This window comes from Bos grunniens, chromosome X, assembly GCF_055505025.1.
Source record: "Bos grunniens cultivar Pamir isolate PY7600 chromosome X, Bosgru_T2T1.0, whole genome shotgun sequence".
NCBI classification, from domain to species: domain Eukaryota; kingdom Metazoa; phylum Chordata; class Mammalia; order Artiodactyla; family Bovidae; genus Bos; species Bos grunniens.
The window spans coordinates 18634195-18653585 of NC_141194.1; the positions used below are offsets into that span (position 1 = coordinate 18634195).

Below are 19391 nucleotides of genomic sequence, written 5' to 3' on the forward strand. Positions count from 1 at the left end.
AGACATAAAGCTGTTTGAAATGTTCATAGAATGTCTAGGCTAAGGAAATAAGTAGCCTTACTTTTAAACCTGGAAGAACCACACATAACCAAACTGTAGTATGCGTATCTACATTTATGCAGATTATACTTTTTTGGCTAGTCATTCATGTTTAGCTGAAAACTCATTGGGTTTCCATTACTTCAAACATAAATGTATTCTGGCATTAATTAAGGATAAAAATCACCCAGGATGTCATCTTTCCAATGTCATTAAAATATTGGCTGCCCTTAAAAAAATGATTTGGTGCATATCTTTAGGTTAGAGTGGTAGCCAGCAGTTGAAAGAGAGTTGGAGTTTAGTATTAGGAATTTGGGGACCTTCTCATCTTGTAATGAAAGATTTTTTTTTTTTAAGCTCATGGATACATATTTAGCTATGCACAAACTTCCTACTGATTATCTTCCATATGTAATTGAGTGTGGCTTTAAGAAAGGAAAAAATGGCAGATCAGTCTATTGTGTCTTTCTGTTAACTTATACAGATAGCCAGTTCTGCCCCTAGACTTGGGCAAGAGTGGCGTCTGCCTTGGGCCCCTCATTTAGAAAGTTCCTCTTTGCCCTGCTCTGGCCACGCCTCTCCCCTGGACAAGGAGTCTGTGGGGCCAAAGCAACAGCCCTCTCCTTCTGCAACCCAGAATCCCCTCTAAGATGGCCCCAAGCTTCCTTTCAGGGCCTCTTTGGATCTCTTCCAGGGGTTCACTTCTCTGAGAGCTTCCCTAAATGTCAAGGGGTTTAAGAATCCATACCTGGCCCTCCAGGTCTTTATGAAAGTATGAATATATTGTAAATAGATCTTTTCAACGTTTAGATTTTGTGTGTGGGCCTCTGTTTCAGTTAGTCTTTGTTGTGGAACAAACCACCCCAAACCTTAAAGGCCTGAAATGAGTGGTTTAATATTTCTTATGATGATTTGGGTTTGGTGGGGTTCCTCTGTGGAGATTGTCTTAGGCTCATTCATATAGCTGCATTCAGCTGGAGGCTTGCCTGGCCTGAAAGGTCCATGATAGTCTCAATCACATGCCTGGCCATTGGTGGTGGCTTGGTTTTTCTTCATGTGGCCTTACCTCCTCCTCTTCAGAGGGCAGTCTCAGGGCTCCATTCAAAGGGATTTAATGTGGAAGATGAAAGGCCTCTTAAGGCTTAGCTTTGAAACTCATGAAAACTTGCCCTGCCATTTTCTTCTGGTCAAAGCAAGTTATAAGGCCAGCCCAGATTCAAGGCAGGGGAAATAGATGCTGGTGGAAAGAGTAGCAAAGTCACCTTGCAGAAGAATTGAAGGAAATGTCACATGCATTCTGCCAGACAGTTTACCTGTACACTCTGTTTGTATTGCTGAAACAGATGTTAGGGGTGGTCCTGCAAAAACCAATAACAATATTACCACCAAACTTTTACCCACACGGTCTGAATGTAGTAGTTTAATATGACAAAGTTGATTCAGGGAGTCATTTGAAGGGAAATGTGAAAACCAAGGCTTGGGAACTGGTTGATATGAAATTGTTGTTTAATTTGGAAGAGACCAGTACACAATGTTCAGTGCTTGTCATTAATCCTATGATTTTCTTTTTAAATAGCTGCTTCCATCTTAAGTAAAGTAAATCTGTCTGTGGACCCTTGTGATAATTTCTTCCGGTTTGCTTGTGATGGCTGGATACACAGTAATCCAATTCCTGAAGATATGCCAAGCTATGGGATTTATCCTTGGCTCAGACGTAATGTCGACCTCAAGTTGAAGGGTAAGTTTCTGCTGGGGTTTGGTGATGCACTTTACAGAGAGCAATATTTGACAAGAAAAACATAGTTTTGGATTTGAAGCATGGCTGCTCACTTTTTAACTATACTAAATTCATTTCTAAGATTTTTAAAAAAGGAATATTGGAAGGAAAGTTATAGAATTCCAGTCTCTCAGATCTCAGTGCAAGCCTGGCATAGCTCATGTACACATTTGATAGTAGTAAGTTTTGCTGCTGAAGGATAAATAGCATTTGATTGAGGTTGGGAGCAAAGGAATAGTTAATGAAAATCATGTTATATCAGTATACTCATTTGTCTGTTATGTTCAGAGCAAACTTCATCACTTGCTCATTGTGTCCTGGATTTTCATGGTTTACAACATGTACTTAACACTTCATTGTCTTTTGACATAACTTTTGAGAACTCTGGATGACCTTGTATTTGTCATATTGTTCCTGTTAAATGCTAAGTTGACTCTGGGGAGACTGTCCTTTCTCCCATGGCCTCTCAAACAATGACAAGCTCACACACACATACTCACATACGCCTGCATGCACACATGCTCTTCAAAAGTTGGAAATGTCTTTTGCTAGAGGATCTTCTGCTCACAGTTGATCTAATTTTTATGCTGAGCTGTTGGAGAAAAGCACTTCAGGATGGAAATAGGGAGATTTTGAAGGCCAAGTAAGGTGATTGTTTTGAGAAGGCAAAAATGGTATTTTTTTCACTTTCTTATGACTGAATTATGCCATTTTCACTTTCTTATAACTGAATTATGCCATACAGCTAGCATTCAGTAGCACATCTAAAAGAATTCCTGAAAAATTTTGAGAATAATCATTTTTATTTTTCCTCCATATCCTTTCCCCTAAGATTTTAAGAATTAATTTAATCAATTTTAATAAAAGTTAAGTATGTATCAATTTATGTATATAACATCCAAAATCATTGGCAGAATAATTAAATACCTATTGTCAGTTATAGGGACTTCCCTATAGCTCAGATACTAAAGAATCTGCCTGCAATGCAGGAGACCTGGGTTCGATCCCTGGGTCAGGAAGATCCCCTGGAGAAGGAAATGGCAATCCACTCCAGTATTCTTGCCTGGAGAATCCCATGGACAGAGGAGCCTGGTAGGCTACAGTCCATGGGGTCACAGAGTCAGACACGACGAAGCAACTAACACACATTGTAAATTGTAAGGAAAAATGTGCTTAAATTTCACAATTAGATATAAACCATATGGACTTATATTTTATACTAGAAGGCTGAAACTTAGTCTTCATAAGTTGTAAGTGGGAATTTGGAAGAATGTCAGAGTTTTCCCATAACCCAACAGGTGATATTCCTGTGCTATGGCACTGTAAATAGAACCTTGAAGAGTGAATTTACTAAGACTTATTTCCCTGTAGGATATTAACTTGTGTTGGTCCTTTACCCACCATTCTTGCCTGTTTCCTATCTCCCTTCTCTGGCTTATTTTCTTCCCAGACAGAAAGATGTGTGCCTACACACAATCCAATAAGCAGATGTATCACTGAAGGATAAGAAAAAGTATTTCCAGAAGATGATCGTTTTGTATTAGTTATAGACCAAAGATTCCTATCTTCAGGGCATGAAGCTGTTAAAATTTAAAGAATTTCTGGGAACATCTTACTGTAAAAACTAAAATCAGTATCGATGGGTTTTGTTTGAGGAGGATACTGTATGTGGGCTAAAATTAATAAAAATGAGAGTAAATTGTTAAGAGCAGCACAAGTTTTTTTTTTTTTCTACTTTTAAAAATGAGAAACTGTTATTTCTAAGCTTAATTATGAAAATAAAAAGGAGCAAAAATAGCATGCAAAAAGTAAAAAGAAAGTCACACTTAAATCCACTCCTAGAAATACCTGCTAATAAAGCAGTTGGGTATATATCTTCCCAGGTTTTTCCCCCACGTGTGGATACATATGCATAATGTCATATGCACAGCCATATATTTAAAAAATAAAAATAGCTGATATTATGCATGCTGCTCCATCAGCTGCTTTAACAAATGATGTATTCCTCATAGATGTGGATTATGTCAGTAGACATCTTTCCTTATTATAAATAACACTATAATAAATACCCAAGTTTGCACATCTTTATGGCCTTATCTAAATGTATCCTTAGGATAAATTCCCAGAAGTGAGATCACTGTGTTGAAAGAGTATTCACGGTCTCATTTCTGTTGCATATAGCAGAATGGTCCTTTAGAAAGTTGTTTCTAGGTCTTCATATATTTTCTTGCTGCTTTAAATGGCAACTTTTCTCAATCACCTGTTTTTTTGTGGTATAAAGTAGGGGTCAGCAAACTGTGGCCCGTGGGCCAAATCCATGCCACTGCCTGTTTTTGTAAATAAAATTTTATTGAAAGACAGCCACATCCATCCATTTATGCATTATCAATGGCTGCTTTTGCACCACACCATCAGAACTGAGTAGTTGCTGTAGAGACCATATGACCTGGAAAGCCCATATGACAGGTAAAGCTTAAAATATTTACTCTCTGACCTTCAGGGAAGAAGTTTGCCAACTCCTGATGCTTATTGTAAAGCTTTGCTGTATCTATATTGGATCTAATTATAACTATTTTATTAAGTCATAGCTTTTTGGGGATTTTTTGGAAAGGTAATCATGAAATTAAGAAATAATTACAATTTTTGTCTCTTCCTTTCCTTTTACTATAATTGACTAGAGCCTCAGAATAATGTTGAATTATAGCAATGATAATGGGTATAATATTCTTAGCTTGGGTTGTAATGCCTCTAGCATTTACCCCCACTGTACTTTTTCTTTTTTTCTAGTATTTTTTATTGTGTTCTGTTATTCCTAGTTCACAAAAAGTGTTGCTCAAGAAAAATCTCTTCACTGTTTATCAAGAGACTCACATGGAGTATCTCATTTAACTTGTCTAGATTTCCTCATGCTGAATTAACCTTATAATCTTGAAATAAATCCTGCATATGGATGGTTTATTATTTTCTTTTAAGCCATTGCTAGAATTGAATTGTTTCTTATATGTGTGTCTGTATTTATGATTCGTCTTGGTCCATGGATTTTTGTGTGCTTGGTTTGTCAAATTCTATTATCAATATTGTGTTGGTCTTGTGAAACAAAATGGGAGGCTCCCCATGTATTTCTATCCTCTGGGAAGGACACAGACAAGTAAATCTCTAGTTTGATATGCACTGTAAAGGATAAATTATGAAATCAGTCATAGGGCTCTTGCTTCAAGTGCCAAGAAGGAGAGCAAATCGTGGAGTAGCTTCTCTTTTTAAATTAGTACCATCTTATGCCAGATGTATGTGCTTGAAATATGAAATATGTATTCTTGGAACTTTTAAATTCTGAGGTAATTCAGACTTAAAAGTTGAAAGAATAGTATGAGGACTGCCTATATACTCTCTACCCAGATTTCCTGATTATGACTGTTTTGCTGTATTTTCTTTATCAAATTATTCTTTCATTCTCTCTATAAATGTAGAGATATTATCTCATTCTCTGTCTATATCTTTATATTTATACATATAGATAAAATATGTAAATGTATAGATGATACCAATACACAGATTTATAGATATATATCTTTCTGAACTCTGCAAATATGTTGCAGATAATTAGATTTTTTTAAAGGAAGAACTTTATTTTTGGCTGTGCTGAGTCTTCATTGCTGTGTGGGCTTTTCTCTAGCTGTGGCCAGTGGAGGTTGTTCTCTAGTTGTGGCGGGCAGGCTTCTCATTGCAGTAGCTTCTCTTGTTGCAGAGCACTAGCCCTGGAGAAGGCAATGGCACCCCACTCCAGTACTCTTGCCTGGCAAATCCCATGGATGGGGGAGCCTGGTGGGCTGCAGTCCATGGGGTCGCTAGGAGTCGGACACGACTGAGCGACTTCACTTTCACTTTTCACTTTCATGCATTGGAGAAGGAAATGGCAACTCACTCCAGTGTTCTTGCCTGGAGAATCCCAGGGACGGGGGAGTCTGGTGGGCTGCCGCCTATGGGGTTGCACAGAGTCGGGCACGACTGAAGCGACTTAGCAGCCCCAGCAGCAGCTCTAGGGCACTCAGGCTTCAGTAGCTGTGGCACGTGGGCTCAGTAGTTGCAGCTCATGGGTTCTAGAACATAGGCTCAATAGTTGTGGTGCCGGGATTAGTTACATTGTAGCATGTGGGATCTTCCCAAATCAGGGATTGAACCAGCATCTCCTGCATTGGCAGGCAGATTCTTTACTACTGAGCCACCAGGGAAGCCCAGATATTCTTCAAGTATATAAATAGAACTTTTCAGATACCAGATGTGCTGGCAATCTTATTTTTTAAACACTAAATATTCTTTATTTATTTAGCATGCAAGTTGTTTATTTTGGGAGGTGATCCCAGGAAATGCAGATGGGGGACTGGGAAGAAAGATGGGAGGGAGGAAAAGCCAATCCAAGAATTAAACACTTGGTCTTTAAATTCTAACTATTAATATATATTTATTCTTTATCTATCTATGTATCTGTGTATCTTTCAGTCAGTCTACTCATCGTCTAACCACCCAGGTGATACAAGCTCATTGTAGATCAGCATAAATGACTAGCGAGAGGAAACATACTTCAGATCCTAATACCAAGTGATAAGCTTTTAAATGCAAATATACATATACAATTATATATATATATATATAAATAAAAGGATTGTATATTCTATTTTTATAATGTTATTTTTATGTGACATGTTAACATCTTTTCAGGTCAGTATAAATAGCTCTATACTATTATTTGCCATGACTGTTTTGTATGGATATACTGCAATTTGTTTCATCAGTTCATGTGTTGCCATTAAGTGGTTTCCAGATTTTATCTTCATTATAAGCCTCTCAGAGCCTGAGTGTTAATGCCACAGAGTTGGATTTGAATCCTTTCCTTTCATTTCTCCTTTGTGTTACTTTTGGTCAGTTAGCTCACCTAGCTCAGCTTTTTTTTTGTCTTTCAAATGGAGATAAGAATACCCATTTCATAGGATTTGTGAGGACTAAACGGGATGACCTATATAAATTACCCAGTCTAGTTCCTGGCATATTGCAGGCCCTCAATATTTGTCCTTTGCTCTTCCATTTTGTCTCAAAGATAGTTCTGCGGCTCATGAAGTAGTGTCTATCAGATGCTTTAAGTTTTATTCTGGTCTTATCCTCTGTAAATATCATGTGCTTTCAAAAATATTAAATACTGTCTAGATATTTTTCCTCACCCTTGATAAAAAGAATATCCAAAAATAAAACCCGATGAGACCAATCAAAAGAATACCATTTTCTTATGACTGACAGAGAACACACAGAAATGGCTGTTCAATTTGTGAAATAAAATGGGTTTGACACACCTGGCTGATGAAAAATTGCCCTCTATTGAAGTCAGCAACCTGGCTTCATGAATTTTTTTCTTTAAATGGCATATAAGACTCAGATTTCTACTTGGAAAATAAAATTATTTCTTGTTCTAAGAATTAGGATTTGTTTTTTTTAAAGGTCTGAATATAGTTATGCATTTGAATGTCTTAAAATTTCCTTCCTACAAAGCCTCCCAAATTTTCATGTGACTATGAAATTGACACAGCATGCATTGCTTATGAACGAACAGATGAAAATTTTGCAAATGAGCACTTATGAAACATAAAGCAATGAGTGAGCTAGAACACTTGTGTCAAACAGAAGACAGATGACTTAGGCTAGGGCCAGCTCATCTCTATATGGAATAGCGATCTTGGCCAATATTTTATAAAGAAATGCAGTAGATTATTATGTTCAAGCACAGACACAGCACTAGCAGAACAATAAGATGAAGTGGGGCCTATGCATTAATAGGCAGAGAAAGATGACTGTGATTCATAGATTGGTTATTTATTTGTAAATACCTGTTGGCTGAGATTTAAAGGATTCTCATAATTAAATAACCCCCCTATAATCTTGTTCTTCCTGTTAGTGATCCTAGCCAGACCATCTTCTGCAAATACTAAAAAGCTGAAAACTTACAGTTCAGCCCCTGTAAAGTCATAAGATAATTAGAAAGTTCAGATCATTGAAGACATAGTTAACTGTGTCATTTTCTTCATGCCATGGCATGGTATCATGATGTGCCAATGACCTTTGATGTCATTAAGCTCTTTGAATCAAATGATATCAGACTAGAAAAACCAAAATGGGGACGTGATGGGGAAGTGCTAATGAGCAGCCAGTCACTGTGGTGTGCTTTTATTCCTGGTGAAAACTCAGCTCATATAAGTCTCATTGAATCTGCTATATAGACCAAGTGTGCCTACTCAGAGCAGATTCCTGTTTTTTCTGACTATTCTGCCTCGTTTTCATGGGGCTACCCAGGAAGCAACAACTTGCCAAGTTATATATACGCTGTTATGAGTCCTGTATGCACAGAGAGATGCTGTGTAAAGATCTAGGCCTGTGTCAAAGACTTAGAATGTGAAATGAAATGATTTTACCTGCAGTTTTTTGTTGGTGTGGTTTCCATTTTTCATAATTGCAATACCTCGTTTGAGCATGGGTGGGGTGGGAGTGTGGGTTCGTGTAGTGTGAGGAAGGGGAAAGAAGTTGTGAAATTTTAATAAGTTTAGCAATTTCCTGTTAGGAGACATTTACTTCAAATACAGAAATTAATTTCTTCCTGAAGACTCTGAAAATGTGTATTTGCCTCTAGGGCATGACCTCTTTCCTAAATAGCTTAAGGAAGTAAAGAGGCCTTGAGAATGGCCACCATGTGTAGGAAGCTGTGCTCTGGTAGCTGTGACAGTCAGCATTTTAGATTTTCTTCCTGTGTATCCATTTCCACCCCTAGTGCATATCCTTGTCTTACTTTTTGACTCCTACCTGTTCCAAGCTTTTTAAGATCTATTTTTTCCCCCTGTGGCTTTAATGTAGCTTTTCTTTTGTAGTGGTTAATGTTGCAAATAATGTTGCAAATAAGAACTGCATCTATTCATAACATTTATTCTGAGTTGTATGCTCTTTGATTTGGGGGAAATGTGCTCACTTCAAATAGATTGAAATAGACAGTATTTTGATTGTATTAATTAATCTGTGAACACAGGACTATTTTCTGAGCTTTTACTTTTTTCCTGGTGCCAATTGTTTTTAATCACAAGTAACAGAAACATCAACTCAGACTGGCCTAAACAATAAAGACAATTTGTTGGCTCATGTAACCAAAATATCTAGTAATCATGTGGGCTTCAGGTAAGGGTTGATCTAGCAACTGAAACTAAGGATCACATTTCTTTCTTTGTTTCTACTCTGACATCCGTTGTCTCATACTTTCTAAGTCTGCTTGGCTTAGATCATTGCCAGTAGCAATCAGAATTTAGATTTCCTCATTTGCATCCAGCAAGAGATATTGTGTTAGGCATAGGAGGATGTAGAAGTTAATGAGTTGCCCCAAGACTACTGTGTAGAAATTAAAAATCTGCACATCACAAAATATTTCAGTAGGTACTGTAATCAAGATTCTAGAGGGAATTTTCTGGTTGTCCAGTGGTTAGGACTTGGCACTTTCACTGCCAGGGCCTGGGTGCTCTCCCTTCAGGGAACTAAGATCCCACAAGCCATGCAGCATGGCCAAAAGTAATAATAAAAGGCTCTAGAGCTACACTGTTCAGTATGGTAGCTACTAGCCACATGTGGCTTTTGAGCACTTGAAATATGGCTAGTTGGAATTGAGATGTGCTGTAAGTGTAAAGTATACACCAAATTTCAGAGACTTCATTTAGAAAACATGTAAAAATATCTCACCAATAAATTGATGATTTATTTCATAAATTACATATTGAAATATTTTTAGATACATTGGGTTAAATAAAATATATTATTAAACATTATCTCACCTTTTTTTGTTTTACTTATTCAAATATGGCAACAGGGAAATTAACAATTATATATTTGGCTCAGATAACATTTCTATCAGACAATGCTGCTCTAGAGTCCTGAATCGGCCATTAGAAAGGTGAGCTATTTGTGAATAAATTTAAATTTATTTCACTGATAGAGAAGGATCAAAGAACACCTTTAGTAAAAATAGTTCTCTACTCCCATCTACAGTCCCCCTCTATCCTGTTACTCTATAGGTGTCCTCTGTGGTTTGTATAACCATCTGAAATTATCTTGTTTGTATACATACTTATTTGTTTTTCTCATCTATGCTTGCCCACCTGTGTAAAAGTGTCAGATGATCAGGAAAGAAGCATCAGGGGATGAAAACAATAGATTAGGATATTTGTGTTTTCCCAACTTTATTGCCGGACCTTGGTCATGACCTCAAACCCTGAAAAGTCTTGATAATTTAATTGGTCAGACAACACACTCAATGGTGTATATGAGTTTTAAGTCTCTCCAGTAGGGAAAGAGAAGAGGAAAGGGGAATTAGTGAAAGGAAAAGTGTCATCTTAGGTTGCTTTCGGTCTTCTTTGGATTCCACTGTTTTTGTTGTTGTTAGTTATACCCATTTCCATTCTCTCTTTTCTTTTCCTCATCCCTAGGGGATCTTTAGTTTGGACTCATGTCACCTCAAGAGAGCTGTTGATAGAATTCAGGGACTTGAATAGGAAAACAAAAAAAAAGCATCTTTATTTGCACTAACCTCTGATGGAACTTTAGCATTTTCTTTAATTATGACTGTAGTTTACAAACTCTGGTTTGTAAGCTGTGACTTGGTTACCAATGGGAATCATCATTTTTAAAAATCTTAATACAGATGTTACAGCTATCTTGAAATAGCATCTACCTACATCACCACTTCAAAATCATAGTGGTGGCTAGACTCGATGCGAGATCTTATTTAATGAATTTTTGAAGTAGTGCATCTATCATGATTTTAAACAGTAAGACAACTGTTTTGTTAACTGTGTTTTGAAATAACTGGGTTCCATTATAAACCCATGTTTCTTATGTTCTTGTAGACATTATTTTGAGAATGGCCCATGGGTTTTAAGCGCTTGCCCAGGAGATGTATGGCACGAAAAAGATTAAGAACCCCTGCCTGTGTAAAGATTGTTGGGCATGCCTCAAAAAGGTATAGTTTTATTTTAGCTTTACAATACGTCCTAATTCAGGTGTTTTGAGTGGAGATGGCTATTACATGGCCCCATGGGTCCATTCATACCCAAATATTTGAACAATTTGCTGTCTAGAATCCCTGGGTGATGAACACATTACCGACAGTTAATAGGTGTTTATAAGGATATTAGATGAAACCAGAGATAGGTGTTTGGAGTTTGTGCCAATGCCAAGCTTTGAAGTGATTAAGTGCAAGCTTTTATGGGCTTACCTATGCCACAGAACAAATGTATTTATAGGTGAAATTACTGTCTATTGCCAAATACCTATTATGAAAGCAGAGAGTTAAAAGGTCAATGCCCAACTAGAGATGATACAGCTTTTGCCATAGTATAGCTGAAAATATTTCTAAACAGTGCAAATGATTGGAAGTAGTAATACACAAAGTAGTGTCTTCATTCATAAGTACATATTATGTGGTTTATGAAAGAGCTTGCTTGTCATCTGATCTTAAAGATGGGGACTCTTGTTTGAATTTGGAATGGCAGGGACGGAGCGGGGCTGTAAATCTGGAGGTGCTGGAGTGAACTTGGCTCTGTGGAAGGAATGAGCAGGGCTGTTGGTGAGAGATGACAGGAGTGAGATGGGCAGCTGAAGGATGTCAGAATCCATTTTGAGATTTTTGACTGGGGGCAAGGAAGCTGAGGTTTCTGAAAAGTGGAATGACAGCCTAGAAATGCTCTACATTAAAAAAAGAAGTAGGAAAACAGATGAGGGGGCATGTTTGTAGTATAAATATTGCAACACATAATGAAAAGTTTCCTGCTAGTTAGCTTGAATGTTGTAGGAAGATAAAAAACATTTTACTTTAGAAGATTGTCAACTAAATTTGGGATCCTTTGACTAAATATAAGTTTTGGGGCATGACTGATGACACAGGATATTCACATCCTAAGAAAGACATATATACACCTGCAATGATTCTTCCCAACCTGCCCACACCCTTTTTGGCATGGTTGGCGTGTATAATGTGTTTTACTTTGTAGTTGTTCAGAAGGGTTGTGTATTTTTGAAAAGCCACTTCCTGAAAGAAGATGACTGAAAAGGGAAGAAAAGTCCTACATTTTGGTGGTAACTATTCAAAGCCTACCCACATGAGCTTTGGCGGTAACGATTCCTGAAGCCCCTTCAAGTCCCCACGTGTTCCTGCTGTTGGTTGCCAGAAGCAGGAATAACAACTGAGCTGAGAAAAATGGGATTTGGGCAGGAATGTCTAAGGGTCATCCAGATTTCACAGCAGAAGCAGATGACTCAGATTTCCTGGGTCTTGAATGTCTAGAGAAATGGAACAATCACTTACCTTTTTTCTACTCCTAATTGGTCAGTGGCAAAACTCAGTCACTAGAAAAATTAAAAAGTTGGTTGTTCACAAAGGCATGGCCAAGTGGAGTTGAACATTTCATCCTCCCATTTCCTCACTCTTTGATTAGATGATTTCAGCTGAGCTCTCATCCTCAATTCTGAGAACTTTTCAACTGCAGCTTGAAGGTGTGGCTGGATTGAGCATCTTTACAATGTGGAAAAATCCCCATTTCTCCCCTGTTTTACTACTAATGTGGGTATTTTGACTCATCGCTGTGAAGTTAGCCTTTAACAGATCCCCTCACCTCCCAAACTCATAAGAATACATCACACAGAGAAGGGCCTGACAGTCTACACACGTTATAGAGGTGACCTTATTTAATAATACACTTGCTACCTTTTTTGAAGTCTCTAAACTGAACTCACAAGGCTGTAAGATGGAAGATTGATCTGCTTTTTGGGCATGAGGAAATAGAAGTAGCCAAGCAGTAAAGTCAATCACCAGCCCAAGATCACACAGCTAAGAGGCGATGGAGGAAGGATTCGAATTCAGATGTTTGACCCTTAGCACATGGTAAAACTCCTGAAAACCGGGGAAGTGGTATTATGCCATTTTACAGTTGTGAAAGTGGAGACTTAGAGTGGTTATGTAAGTCTCTCATATTCACACAGCTAGTGACCTATAAGGCATCTTCCAGAATAGTGATGTCGAAAAGAAATGTAACGTGAGTCATAGATGCAGCTCATGTAATTTTACATTTTCTAATAGCTACATTAAAGTAGAAAGGAATTGGATGAAATTATTTTTTTTTAATCTAACACAACATATCCAAAATACTGTCGTTTCATGGAATCAGTATAAAAAACTTACACGTGAGACATTTTATATTTTTTTCTTGCCTACTAAGTCCTAAGAAATGCAGGACATGTCTTAAACTTGCAACACGTTACCTTGTAGACGGGTCACATTTCAGGCATTCAGTAGCACCTTGCAACTACCCGCTTCTGAATTGGACGGGGCAGTTCTAGTCAAGTACTTCTCAACCCCAGCTGTACACTGGAGTCATTTGGGAGCTTAATAGACACAGATGCCTGGGTCCCATCTTCAGAGGTTTTGATGTAACTGGTCTGGTGTGCACCCTGCATTTCCACTCTTTAAGCTATTTAATACCCTGCTTCTGCAGCTAGTTCTAACATGCAGCCAAGTCTGAGAACCTAGTCAAGGGTGCTCTCTAAACTAACTGAGTAGAGAACTATAGCCACTGTCTCTTGGAGAAGGTTCTGTGAGTTTTCTGAAATGAGAGCCGTTCAAAATAACCCCTCCGGCAGCATGCTTTGCTAGTGCACACTAAAGAATGTCGGGCAATGCCCTAATTAATTCTCTCAACTTATATTTCCCAACATTTTGACCAAGTCTTGGAATAATGTAAGAAAAGAGATTTCTCTTTTCCCCCTTGATCTACACCCTGGTCTGGATACGTGACCAGTGTGAGTAAATTAAGACATAACAATTTGATTATTTAAATTGAGGTCAAAGGTGTTGGTGTCGTGAGCTGCGGAGAAGGGGAAGGGAAGTTAGGGTTTGAAAGCTGCAGATCGTTGCCAGAATGAAACATGTCTAGTGGGGACCGCGTGGGAAGTGCTGGGTGAGGAAGGGAGGCAATTGTGGCTCTGGTTGAGGTCTGCCGGCTGCACAGCCCACGGTGTGGCGGGACGCCCACGAAGCTGCTCTTGCCAGAGACCTCACGCCTGCCTTCCCAGTCAGCCAAACTTGTATTTTTGCCCCTGAGACCTAGATGTGAAACCCAATATTCGGGAATTAAAATGTCTCATCTCACCCGGAGGTTCACTTGTCCTTAAAATGCTTTTGCAGTCATTTGGAATAGTTGTTCTCTTGCCTTCTTTTATTTATATCGAAACACAGCTTGAATATTCTAGACACATTTATTATTTCCCAGGAGGAAAAATACTGGGTCTTCTGTAGTGGTAATGCTATAGTGACATGCAGTTTTGTTGGTTATATTTATTTGACTTAAAATTAAGCAAGAGAAGACACAAACACTGCTGGGTCTTTCATAGCATCAACTAATACATAATAAACTAGTAAATAATACCACATTTCATCGAATCAAAAAGACTGCCAGCTGAAAGATGCACCTTTATTTCTACACAATGATTTCTTAGGATTGGGAATTTTTATGTTATGTTCATCAAAAGTTCTTTTAGGCTTAGACATTAATTTTTATCACATATTAGTCTTTTACATTAATTAAAAAGGAAAATGCAAGCAAAAGAGATGGGGTAATTTATTCCTAAAACTTCTTCATAGTCTTTTTGATTTCAAACCATCAGTACTTTTATACTCTCACAAAACATTGTCCTCTTTCCATCAATAACAGCAGTGATTCAGCATTTCTTTAAAATGTGCTCCCAATCATCTCAGGGATTTTCCTCCAAGGCTGTTTTTTTGGATACATAGTAAGTTTTACTTTCATAGCCAAACTCCAGTGATATCTTTCTGAAGATGCATTAAGTGACAATTTCCTAGTCAGGCAACCAACCAACTCATTTGAAGTGTTGATGATAAGAACTGCTAGATCAAGGTCGTATACGGGCAGGCAATGGCGTCTACTTCGTGACTGTCTGGCTGACAGTTTTAAGATGGATTCCAATTTCAGAGATGTTCAAATGTTAAAAAAAATGTGCTTCTTAGCTTTCATGAAATATGGTGTGTAAATTGTTTTTCTAGTAATCAAGATTTCCCAGCTGCTTGTCATATCCACCTTGTTTATGTACGTTTGAACAATTTCAGCAAGATTTGCCTGCTGTTCCCTCCTCAGCACACCTAGGCTTTAATGAACAAGGATGTATAAGCAAAACTCTCCCACTTCCTTCTTTTCCAGTTTGCAGCTACAAAGCTGTACTTTGATACCAATCTTCTCAACCTTGAATGTGTATGTGGATCATGTGGGAGTCTTGTTAAAATGCAGATTCTGTTTCAGTAAATCTGAGAAGGGCCATGAGATTCTGCATTTCTGGCAAGTTCTCAGGTGATGCTCACACTGCTGTTTCAGGGACCTCATGTTGAGCAGTCAGTCTTTGCTACATCTAAGAACATGTTATGGCATTAAAGAAATTCAGTACCTCTCCAGGGTGCATGGGTGTTTTATTTTTCCTTCATTTATATTATTATTTTGATGAAAACCTCTTTATTGCAAATGTCATTGTATTGAGTAAGAACAAAGATTTGTTAGGATGAAAAGAAAACGAATTTTATACATCCTCTCTTATGGTACAGGGAGAGGTATTTCTTCTCCTTAATTTGTTTTATGAAGGATTTGCTCATTTTGTTTTCCCTTACTTTTTTCCTCGAAAAACTTGGGCAGCTTGAGTTTATTAGGAAATCTGCATGTAATTGCAGATTAATAACCTACCCATTAATACCACATTAGTTCATTGTGATTAATAGCATCTGTGTGAATACTTAATGAATTAGTAATGACAGACTATTTGCTTTAAAGTGTCAAGAGAACATTCCATGTAAAAAGGCACTACCCATAACAGGAAAATTAATTAGAGACTTGTTGGATAATAACTTGTCACAAATAAGATATGTTTGTTTGGAAAGCCTCATTGGTATTGATATTTGCACAGTGAGAGATATTTTTAAAAACATGCCTGGGCCTTTTAGTTTATAAAATGAGAGGAGAATTTTATTTTCAACAACAGTTAAGATGACTATGGGAACTTACATTTATGAGAGAGATACACACACTCAAATATGAGTTTGCCTGTGTCACTAACCAGAGGCTTCTCATAGTGACCTTTTCAATTGAGTTCCAAATTGAACTGTTTCTCCTACCTGCTATCTATTCTGAATTCATCAATTCACTTCCCCAAGGCCCAAACTTTTCTTGTTCTAATTTTATTCCTTTAGCAAATCATTTGTTTTCTCTATGGTTCCTCATTCTAATTCTGTGATGTTGCCATCATTGTTTATTTCTGTCTTTGCCCTACATCCGAGGAAGCGAAGGTCAAGAAAATTATGTGACTTGCCCAAACCAATCCAGCCATATAATTTGTCCCCCACAGATTATGGGTCTAACATTTCAAATGTCTCCAATTTTAACCCAAGCGGAAAGAGCTGCATGAGCAGAGGCTCTGTCCAGCTGGTGCCTTTGAGGAAACTCAAGAAGCTTGATGTGATTGGAGCTCAGAGTTGGAAGGGAAAGGGGACATAAGACAAAACTGAAGAGAGGAGGGACCAGAGCATGTAGGCCTTGTAGGCCATTTAAAGGTTTTAGCTGCTATCCTCGGGCAGTGGGAAGCCATTTGTAAATGTCATGTCAGGGTGTGCTGATGCGCGATGAGTTTTGCCAGAGCATCCTGGCTGCATGGCTCGGAGGAAAGGGTTGATGTATGGAGATCAGTTCAGAAGGCCCCAGCATGCTGTTTTGTTTTCTAGCTTGGGATCCAGATTAAGGTAGAGTTTGTCTTCCTTGTTACAGAAAACCTCAAGCATTATTAGGTATCCTCTTCTCTCTAACTTCAGCATGAAGGGTCATTGTCTTCTCTCTGTATCTCCCCCACCCCTTTTTTGGGAAACATTTCCAGGCACCTGGAAGAATCAGCTAGGGGAGCTGTAGCCACAGCCAGTGGGTGTGGAAGTTAAGTCTGGTCCGACCAGCCCTTTTGGGTCCTCTGCTTGTGCCAAGGATGCTATTGCTTCCTTTGTTTTACAGGAGAGGATTCTGGGTAAAGAAAGGAAAGAAAGCCCAGTTCTGTATCCTTCACTGTCAGAAACCCAATTTTAGAGGGACAGCTCCCTCGACCACACACTATGGTTTGAATAGCCAAGAATAGAACCTCTGCTGCTCTCACCTCCTCATAGAAGGTGGGAGTGAAAACAGGGGTTAGTTGGGAAGTGGCTTTTTAAACCTATGTTTACAGTGTTTTGATGCTGCTGTCATAGATGAGAGAGGACTTGTGAAGTCTGGAGCTCAGATTTTTTAGGATTTCAGGGATGCAGTATTTATCCCACTCTTCCTCTCCGTAGGGTGTGGTATAAGCAGGAGTTGAAAATAGCTGTCCTGTGTTGTCTTTTTCATTTTGGAAGTCTTACTGGCATAGTGCTGCTTTTTTTTTTTTCCTCTTAAACCAGTGAATTGACTCTCACCTCAAACCCATATTGCATTTCATCTATAAGAAAGGGACTTTTCACAGCTGGGTTTTGTAGAACTGAGGACTAACTTAGACCTAAATAGACCAATGCAAGGAGAGTGTTTCCAGGACAAAAAAAAGTAAAGCTCTCCCTGCAGAATGTTCACGTTGAATTAAAATGGAACTGCAGAGTAAGGAAATCAGCAAAGAAAGGGTAAAGGTCCTGATCTGACTTTGGGTGAGGTGCGGAATCGGGGAGGAGGGAATCTGGACTGAAGATGTCCTGGGGTCACAGGCACCCAGAAGGAATACTAACTGTCAACTCTACTTTAGTAAAGTTAGGGATGGAGAGGAAGGATGGTGAGTGCTATTGGTTGAAAGTAGTGGTTCTCAAAGTATGTTCCTCTGCTTCAGAATCAGCATTACCTAGGAATTTGTTTGAAATGAAAATTCCTGGGCCCCACCCCAGACCTATTGAATCAGACACTCTGGCAAAAGGACCCAACACTGTATTAACAAGCCCCTTTGACAGACCCACAGCCAGTATACTACTGAATGGTGAAAAGCTGAAAGCCTTCTTGCTAAAATCTGGAACAAGACAAGGGTGCTCACTCTCACCACTTCTATTCAACACAGTATTCTAAGTCCTAGCCACAGCAATCAGAGGAGAAAAGGAATAAAAGGCATGCAAACTGGAAGAGGTAAAATTGTCATTATATGCAGATGACATGATGTTATATGTAGAAAACTCTACAGACTCCACACAAAAACAGCTAAAACTGATAGATGAATTCAGCAAGGGAGAAGGATACAAGATTGACATACAGAAATCTGTTATATTTTTTATATTAACAATTAAATATCAGAAAGGGAAAGTAAAAAAAAATCCCTTTTAAAATTGCATCAAAAAATAAAATAGGAATAAACCTGATCAGGGAGGTGAAAGACTTATTCTAAGAACTATAAAACATGGATAAAGAAAATTAAAGAATATTCAGAGAAATAGAAATATGTCCCATGCTCTTGGATTGAAAGAAATAATATTATTAAAATGGCCATACTACCCAAAGCAATCTACACATTTAATGTTGATCCCTATCAAATTGTTGTTTTATTGCTAAGTTGTGTCCAACTCTTTGCAACCCCATGGATTGCAGCGCTCCAGGCCTCCCTGTCCCTCACTATCTCCCACAGTTTGCCCAAGTTCATGTCCATTGAGTTAATGATGCCATCCAACTATCTCATCTGCTCTGTTGCCCCATTCTTCTTTTGCTTTCAGTCTTTCCCAGCATCAGGGTCTTTTCCACTGAGTCAGCTGTTCACATCATGTGGCCAAAGTATTGGAGTTTCAGCTTCAGCATCAGTCTTTCCAATGAATATTCAGGGTTGATTTCCTTTAGGAATGACTGGTTTGATCTCCTTGCTATCCAAGGGACTCTCAAGAGTCTTCTCCAGTACCACAGTTTGAAAGTATCAATTCTTCAGTGTTCAGCCCTCTTTATGATCCAACTGTCATATCCATACATGACTACTGGAAAAACCATAGCTTTGACTAGATGGACCTTTGTGTCCATCTTCGCTTTTTAATATGTGTCTAGGTTTGTCATAGTTTTCCTTCTGAGAAGCAAGTGTCTTAATTTCATGGCTGCAGTCACCATCTGCAGTGATTTTGGAGCCCCCTAAAAAAAAATGTGTCACTGCTTCCACTTTTTCCCCTTCTATTTGCCATAAAGTGATGGGACCAGATGCCATGATCTTAGTTTTTTGAATGTTGAGTTTTAAGCCAGGTTTTTCACTCTCCTCTTTCACCCTCATCAAGAGGGTCTTTAGTTACTCTTCATTTTCTGCCATTAGAGTGGTATCATCTGTATATTTGAGGTTGTTGATATTTCTCCTGGCAATCTTGATTCCAGCTTGTAACTCATCCAGCTCAGGATTTTGCATGATGTACTCTGCATATAAGTTAAATAAGCAGGGTGACAATATACAGCCTTGATATACTCCTTTCCCAATTTGGAACCAGTCCGTTGTTCCA

General features: G+C 38.4%; 1 protein-coding gene across 2 annotated transcripts in view; it reads left to right on the plus strand.

The window, feature by feature from the left end:
- Positions 1 to 19391, plus strand: part of PHEX (phosphate regulating endopeptidase X-linked) — a 213327-nt gene that overhangs the window by 19519 nt on the left and 174417 nt on the right. For both annotated transcript variants that reach the window (XM_086389324.1, XM_086389325.1), the window contains one exon: positions 1616 to 1777. In XM_086389324.1, the coding sequence (XP_086245450.1) occupies positions 1616 to 1777 (162 nt within the window). The remainder of the gene's footprint in view (positions 1 to 1615; positions 1778 to 19391) is intronic.